The sequence below is a fragment of the Myotis davidii genome, unplaced genomic scaffold (genome assembly GCF_000327345.1).
Source record: "Myotis davidii unplaced genomic scaffold, ASM32734v1 scaffold1910, whole genome shotgun sequence".
Taxonomy (NCBI): Eukaryota; Metazoa; Chordata; class Mammalia; order Chiroptera; family Vespertilionidae; genus Myotis; species Myotis davidii.
The window spans coordinates 135,523-144,449 of NW_006283016.1; the positions used below are offsets into that span (position 1 = coordinate 135,523).

The 8,927-nt window shown below is 39.4% G+C and overlaps 1 protein-coding gene across 1 annotated transcript in view; it reads left to right on the forward strand.

Annotated features, from left to right (window-relative positions):
- Positions 1–2,656: 2,656 nt before the first annotated feature.
- The window catches only part of SLC4A7 (solute carrier family 4, sodium bicarbonate cotransporter, member 7), a 75,372-nt gene continuing 69,101 nt past the window's right edge, over positions 2,657–8,927 (forward strand). The window contains exons 1-2 of the mRNA XM_015562088.1: positions 2,657–2,768; positions 3,662–3,773. Coding sequence (XP_015417574.1) covers positions 3,762–3,773 — 12 coding nt within the window. The 5' untranslated portion in view covers positions 2,657–2,768; positions 3,662–3,761. The remainder of the gene's footprint in view (positions 2,769–3,661; positions 3,774–8,927) is intronic.

The following is an 8,927-nucleotide window of genomic DNA, read 5'->3' on the forward strand; positions in this document are numbered from 1 at the left end:
GATACTATGCCAGCTGTTATGCATATCGGTTTGAAATTGTGCTATTTTATTAATTCTTTAGAACTGTCACATAGAATTATTTTTTTCTCTTCGTCTTTTACTTTTATGGTTTTTGAGGTTTGTGGTCTCCCTTCCTTCCTGGTCTTTGCGTCCCTAACTTCCCAGTCCATGCGCCAGTGTTTGCACAGGTGATATAACTGGCTGGGGCACTGACTCAGTCCTTTCAGTAGTATTCTGTACTTGTTTTTGTTTTGCTTATAATTGTTCCCGAATGACCTCCTGATATGTTCGGGAAGAGCTTCCTCATCCATTCTTGCACATGCCATTAGCAGTATCATCAGGATAATGTTCTCTTAGGAGCTTGGGCAAGTTGGTCTCCTTTCTGTTAGGAATAAGGGATTCATTCAGACTAAAATTGGCCTTCATTTGGTCTCTCATTTTAATGTATTGGACTGTTATTATTCGGTAATAGGAAATTCACTAAACATCCACAAGCCCCAACCCTCATGTTAAAAACGAGATAAAATTTGGGGGTAACTTAACAACTTAGCCTCTGGTGTAGCAGGTACATGTTTGGGTTTCAGATACACCTGAGCTCCCTGTCCCTAATCTGCCACCAGGTGACCTTGGGCAGCTAACATCTTTGAGTTTCTTTTTTTCTTATCAATAAAATTGAAATTATAATATCTACAGAGCTTCTTCAGGATCAGGGAAAAATATATACTGTATAAAATGATAAATGTTTTCTTGGAAACTTGTTATTAATAATCATCCTGTGGTTCTTGTGAAATATCTCATGTCACAAAGTTCTAAGAGTTACTGTACATATTGATTGAGAAATAGATTAGAAAATATCCTTAAGTCTTGAGGTCTTCTGGATAGCTCTGTGGCCAAGGGTCATGCATTAGGTAAAACCATTTCCTCCTGTGTTTCTCCTTTGCTCTCACACTACTACCACACTCAACCCTTCTGATACCAGAGGTGTGGGGGTTTTCCCCACACCAAGCAATTCTGGGACACCAGCTGGGTGTCCTACAATTCATCTCAATTCTGACAGTACCTACTTGGAGATAGTATTAGACCCCAAAGGTCAACCGCTCAGTCTCACTAGGCTACCTCCCTCCCCTCTTCAGATGCCAATTGCAAGTCCAGGTTGTCCCCGGTGCTTCTGGCTGATGAGCTATAAAGCGGAGGTTCCTACCACCTCCTTTTGATTCGGTTGATTTTTTTTAAATATATATTTTATTGATTTTTTTACAGAGAGGAAGGGAGAGGGATAGAGAGTTAGAAACATCGATGAGAGAGAAACATCGATCAGCTGCCTCCTGCACACTCCCCACTGGGTATGTGCCCACAACCAAGGTACATGCCCTTGACGGGAATCGAACCCGGGACCCTTGAGTCTGCAGGCCGACGCTCTATCCACTGAGCCAAACCGGTTAGGGCTGATTCGGTTGATTTGCTAGAGCTTCACAGAACTCAGGAAGACAGTTTACCAGTTTATTCTGAAAGGGTATGTTAAAGGATACAGATGAACATCCAGATCGAAGAGATGTGTAGGGGAAGGTGTGGGAAAGGGCATAGAGCTTCCATCAAGCCTTCTCCAGGTGGGCCACTCTCCCATTGCCTCCACCAACTGGAAGCTCTTTGAACCCTTTTGGGATTTGCCATGAAAGGCTTCATCTGTAGGCATGACAATCATTAACTCCATTTCTAGCCCCTCCCCCCTATCTGGAGAATGAAGGGTGGGGCTGAAAATTCCAAGCTTCTAATTAATCATGGCTTGGCCTTTCTGCTGACCAGCCCCCTCCAGGAGCCTACCACAAGTCACCTTAGAACAAAAGATCCTGCTATCACCTAGGAAATTCCAAGGGATTTAGGAGCTCTGCGTGGAACCAAGGACAGAAAACAATATTTATTTTTTACATTATGTCACAGGTTAGATAGTGGTTATTGAACTTAGCATTACAGCTTAGCATTCAATTTAAAAGAATATCATTACATTTTGACAGAAATGTTTAGAAGTTTGAAGCCTAATATTTTCATTTGATTTTAACCCTTTGACAAAAGATTTAAAATGTGAAACAGGTCTCTCCTTTTAAAAGCAGAGTATTGCCTTGGCTGGTGCGGCTCAATTGGTTGAGTGCACCAAAAGGTTGCCAGTCTGATTCCTGGTCAGGGCAGTCCATGCATGTTCTGACCTCACATTGATGTCTCTCTCTCTCTGTCTTCCCCCTCCCTACCTCCCTTCCACTCTCTCTAAAAATCAATGGAAAAAACAACAAAAAACAATTTTGATAGAGATAAGATATAAATAAAGGTAATTTTATTGATTAGAAATCAAAACAGTATTTTAATATAATGATCTTATAGTAAAATATGGCCCCCCCCAGAATTTAGAATTCATATTGGAACTGTGATGGGCAGAGGTGGGGGATAAGATCATAAAGGGGTGAGGGAAAGAATTTTCATTTAATTTTATTTCAGATCACAGGAAAATGCCAATAGCATGTTTTACATAATTGCATTTACTCAAATTTTATGTTAACTTATTTTGCTATTATCTCTTAATTGCATTGGTTTAGCAATAAATGGGTTTAAAAGGTTAAGTGATGAATATTGAGTAGGTTAGCCATGGGATATTGTTTTATACTTACAGGGCCTGTGTTTCCACATATATGGTTGTGAACTTCAAGGGGCCGTTTAGAGTATAGTTTGCTGGCAGTGAACTTCAGGTCATCGGGGATCACTGCATCTCTGCATCTACAGTAGGTGGAGATATCTGATTGGAAAAATAAATCATGTTCATTGAGAACATTTTTGTAGAAAGCCAAACTGATATCATTTCTCTTTTATTTTTCAAGCTGCCTCAAGTGAATGCACATATCCTATATAATAAAAGGCTAATATGCAAATCGACTGAACGACAGAAAAACCGGTCGCTATGACGTGCACTGACCACCAGGGGGCAGACGCTTAACAATAGGAGCTGCCTCTTGGTGGTCAGTGCACTACCACACGGGGAGCGCCAGTCAGCCAGAAGCTGGGCTCACTGCTGGTGGGTGCAGCGGCAGTGGCTGGAGACTCTCTTGCCTCCACAGCAGCACTAAGGACCCCTAGGGGATGTCCTACTGCCTGGAGCGGGCCTAAGCTGGCAGGCGGACATCCCCCAAGGAGTCCCAGACTGTGAGAGGGCTCAGGCCTGCCTGAGGGACAACCTCCCCTCCCCCCTTCTAGTGCATGAATGCCGTTCACTGGGCCTCTAGTATTATAATGAATGAGCATTGGTAGATTAATTTTGTTTGGGTCTGTTGGTAGGGGTTGTTTAGTGTTCAAAGCCTTAGATCACTTTAGAGTACAGCTTCTGCTTCTGTTTGTCATCTGATATAAGTGAACTTGACCTGTGGTTTGCAGAGTGCAGGTCTGGGGCCTTTAATCAGAACTTTTTACTCACTGTGTTGATTGTGAATTAAAAGTTTTAACTTTGCTCCCCCTCACCCCTACCCACACCCGCCCGCCTTGTCCTCCATTATTCTGAGTAGCTATGGAACTAAAACGCTGACCAACCTCTGCTTGTTCAGCTTTTAAAGTAGTTGTTAAATAAAACTTAGGGAGGGTTTTCTCAAATGTTCATTCTCTGAACCTTCTCTACTATTTTCAGAACTGCAGGTTGTGACTTTGCATTGATTTGAAAAAACGATTTACTGGATTATCACAAGTATTTAAAGACTAAAAGGCAACAGAGTAGACAGTAACAGAACATGTTGCAGGTGGTAAGGACACATAGTGTGTGAAACTTGTTTGTCTTATGTATACATACATAGACATGTAATCAGATAAGTATGTGCTGTATTTCCAGAGCTTGCTATTAAATGTATTTCTTTTCAGGGGTTGCTATTCAAAAAGGAAAAGGAAATTGATTTTTGTAGATGAGCATTTGATTACATTCTTTTGGGATAATATACATATATAGTATAATATGTATATATCTATATATCTATAAACATTTCCTCATTAAAAATTTTAATATTCAAGTAAGTGTTGAGATTAAACATGTCTAAATGCTACATCAAAAAGTCTTTATATTCGAAAATTTAACTTCATGTTTCATTAACAGTAGCTTACTGGTTTCATGTATATTAAGTGAGGAGTCATGAGAAGGAAGAACTGCCAGTGGATTTTCTCTGTTCAATATCAAACTCGCGTCAACTGTTTCAGCTTTTACACTCATGGACAAAAACAAAAATTGGAGCATCTGAAATTAGAAAGACTTTGTTTAGTCAGTTTGACCCAGAAGTACCAGAAATAGTGCAATATATTGAATGAGATCATTTGGAAAGGACTTATGGAAAACTCTATTGATAAAATCTTATCTTTAGGAATGTAGCAATTGAATCATTACTCTATTACTGTACATTGACTGCTTTGAGTTTTTGGAAGAGGCAAGATGATAAGCATGGAATGCTTAATGACACTGAACTATAATTCTTATATTTTATGTGTAAGTAAAAAATAGAACACACTTGAAAGACAAGTATTGTTTATTGTGTAGGATAACCCTTTAGCGTTAGTTGTTTTGTGTTTTTTTTTTTAAAGAGAATTCTGAAGTACATTCCATTGGGTTCAACAGTTTATGATGTAGGAAGGAATGAGAGATTCTATTTGATAAGCTATAATTTAAAACTCTGTATTTGCAGTTTAAGTATCTGAAAGTGAAAAAAGCAGAATAAGTTCCTGTATGATTCTGTTTTTTTTTCTTGTTGTGTCTTCAATGGAAGGAAATGTAATATTAAATATTATTAATATTGAATGTTGAAATAGATCAAAAGTTAGTATTGAATGTCTCTTGGAGGTGGAAATTAAGGGTAAATAGATGGTCACAAAGAGCCTGCATTATATTTGTAATAAAAGTATTTTTAAGTATCGGCATTTATCTTTTTATAAAAGCTGCTTCTTACACAGATCAGTGGAATGATTATCCCTAAAAGAGTTAAATTATTTTGCAGGAATTGGACAACATCTCATTGTTTTTCTGAGACTATCAAGTGGATAGCAATGGCTTCAATTAGTGCCCTCGGTGTTCGGTTTTTTAACTGTAAAGATGGTTGCAGTGAAAATTGTTTCCACATAATTGAGATTTAGGTTCTTGATGAGTTTAAATGTGGGCATGGCTATCATCTTACCAGAAGTTCTCTAAATTACTGCAGTTCTAGAACTGAGTCCCTTTAGAGCAGCGGTTCTCAACCTGTGGGTCGCGACCCCTTTAGGGGTCGAACGACCCTTTCACAGGGGTCGCCTAAGACCATCGGAAAACACATATAATTACATATTGTTTTTGTGATTAATCACTGTGCTTTAATTATGTTTAATTTGTAACAATGAAATTGGGGGTCACCACAGCATGAGGAACTGTATTAAAGGGTGGCGGCCTTAGGAAGGTTGCGAACCACTGCTTTAGAGGTTTTCAGGCATAATCAGTGTTTGAACTTTTGTTGACTGTTAGGTCCTCAATGGAAGCATTATAGGAATGTATGCCTCTTTAGATTTTATAGTGTCATTCATGGGATTCAGTAACCAGTATTTGCCCATAATTCTTATGCTTTAAATTTTGAGGCTCTCTAGTTGCTTGTTTCCCCGCCCCCCCTTTTTTCTTTTCCACTATTTGTACTTTTTACCATATCGAGTTACCATTCATCACCCATGTATATTTTATTTAAATACCTACACTGTTACCAATTTTTTCAAAATCTTTTTTTTTTTTTTTGAAAGGTATTCATGCAGAGACTTGTCAGGGCTTTTAAAAATAAAATCATGAAGTAGATGGTTTTTCTTACTTTTTCTTTCTGTGTTCTTACTTGGAACCCCTGCGACCTCGTGCGTTGGTACCTCACCTAGACTTGCCCACTGTGAACAGTAGCCACCGCCTTTCTCATTCTTTGCATTTAAACACTCACTGCTGCTCAGTGCTGTGTGAGAAATTGAGACAGACATCCCGTAAAGATTGACTCTTTCCAGGGTTCAGTAAGTTCAGAGGACATAATATTTGTAAAAAGATAAAAAATAATATTTGTACCATCGGGGTATCTGCAAGTGTCAGTCACTTTGTAAAATACATTGATTTAAAAAATAATTTTCAAATTTATTATACATGAGGGTGACGTGCACATTTTTGATATTTGCTAATAGTTTAACTGACTATTTACTCGTGTTGTGAATAAAGTAGAGAACATAACAGGTCAGAACATAACCCTGTCAGTAACGTGTAATAGTATAATTACATTGTTCCTATTCTACACGTGAGGAATAAAAAGATTGGGCCTCTGCTCAGGGTCACATAGCTAGTGGGTGGAGGAGTCCGAGTTCAGACCCAGCTCTCAGGCCCCAGAGCGGGGCACTGAATGCCCTTGACCATCTATTAATAACCTTGCCGGGGACAGTGCTCACAAAGCAACCTGGAATACCTTTTATTTTGTGCTTCATAGAGTATCTTTTTGTTAATACGAATGTATACCTTTATTTGACTGTGTACTGGATATGGCTCATGTGTTCTAAACGTTAAAAGGTCATGGTTTTCCTTGTTATTTAGACAGTTTTTTCCCTCGCCCTGCTGAGAAGACTGATTAAAAAAAAGAACGTTTTTATTATCTTAGTGTATGTGTTGAACATATGAAACCCTGCTCTTTGGAAGCGTATGCTGTATAGCTGCATTACCCTATGTCTTCCCTGTTATCTACTAATGTTCACTCCCCATCTTGTATTGAAAAAGTTGGCACCTGGCTCAGTCTTCTTGTAGGTCTCCCAGGTGAAGGCCTTGTCATTATGGGTTGTTTGAGAGTGCAAAATGGGGTGATCCGTTTTAGTTTGTTGATTTTCTCCTGGACTGGGACCCCCACTCCCATTCTGTAATGCACATGGATGGCCTCATGTGCTGGAGCGTCTCTAGATGCCACTTCCTAAATTTGGATATTTAAGTCTGACCATAATCTCCCTTCCATGCCCAGCTCTCACTCTGCTTTTTATTTTTTGAACTTTGAAGCTCTTCAATCACTTAACTCACCTTTTTTTTTTGTATTTTGTGTTGTTGTTTTTTGTCCCTCTTCGTCCACTTCTCTACACAGTTTAGAGTCCATGACCCAGGGTTAGCAGAAGATACCAGAAGGGGGCTCTTCCCACTGCTCCTTTCACTTGGATAACTCAGCCGACACTTGACATGTCTTAAGTTGGTCTTATCAAACCTCTTTCTGAATTTCTTAATTTCTTAGTGAATGGCACCATTGTCTGGCTCAAATTTGAAAGTGTGAGCATTATACCCAAAACCCAAATCCTGTGGATTCAGCATCCTTATCTCTCTAATCAATCGACCTCTCTCCATACTTCCTTTGACTGCCATGGATCATGCCTCTGTCTTCTTTTGCTTAAAATAAATGCAGTACCTTTCTAGTGTTACAAAAAAAAAAAGTATTCTAACTATTGAAGAAAAAGTTATTCAGTAACACTTGTTCAAGAATGGCAAAAGCAGACTTTATTTAAGAGAGGACATTCTGATGGGTGTAGAGATTGGACTCAACTCTGACTCTTAAAAGGACAAATGGGCACTTACATTCAGGAAACAGGTGGAGGTCAGGGGATGGAAAGTTACTCAGGAAACAGCAGAGGTAAGGGGGATTCTCGTTAGACCAACTCAGTAGAATTGCTGAAGGCAGACAGGACATAAACTCCAGGCTGGGTCAGATACCGAGGATTAGGGATTTTCCTTAAAATGATTTAACAGGATTCTTGCTCAAACTGGATTCTCCAAGGACAGAGAGGGAAGCCAAAGGTCGCCTCTGAGCCTCATTCACGTTTGGTCAAAGGAGAGAGTCTTTGTAGGAACTGATGAGCTCCTGAGTCTAATTCTTTAGTGTTGCCTTGATAGAGGGGTTTTGTACCACTGATGATATTCCCCATCGCTCTCAGTTTGAGTTGAAAAATTATCTAGGCCCTGGAAGGTCTGGCTCATTTTTCTCCATCTTTTTCTGTCGTTAATGTTCTTTCCTCCTATTCTACATTTCAACCATATCCAAATGATTTTAGTTATTTGAATATGCTAGAATTATTCTCACCTCTGGATCTGGGCACTCCTAGCCCAGTGCCTAACACATAGTAAGCACTTGTTTGATGATTAAGTGAATAAAGGAACAAATGAATGTGTCTTGTAGTAGAAGGATAGGCATAAAAATCTCTGAATTATATGTCCAAATGATTCACTTAGTGAAAGAAGACACCTAAAATATTTTATTCTGTTGAAGAATTAGTTGATAATGCAAGGGGCAACTTAGATTTAGAATAATGCCTACTATATTTATAGTACATTCTAAGATGCAGATTTGCATAAAATGAATGGAAAGTCATTTGCATTGAAGAAGCCTTTAACATAAAGGTTGGTGCTAAATATCCTTAGATTCAGGTTTGATGCGATTACATGGCTACAATCTTGATTGTTTACTCTGTCTCCTAGAATTCATGGGGAGGTGACTTTAAATGAGTGCGAAACTATTATCACAACTGGATAATGCTAGGACCAATACCCATGCTAGGACCAATTTTTTTCTTTTTTTTAACCTTTCAAAATGTTAGTATTTTATAAGCAAACTAGAGGCCCAGTGCAAGGATTTGTACACCAGTGGGATCCCTTGGCCAAGCCTGCACCCTCTCGCAATCTGGGACCCCTCTGGGGATCTCGGACTGTCAGTTTCGGCCTGATCCCCGCAGACCCAATCCCTGTACCGGGCCTCTAGTATGCATGTAAGATCTTTGGTTAATCTCTTCCCACCCTTCCCCTTCTCCCCTTCCCTCTGAAATTCATCAGTCTGTTCCATGTTTCCATGCCTGTGGGTTCTGCTCCTGTGTTGATCATCTGCCCCTTGGCGGTCAGTGCACATTATAGC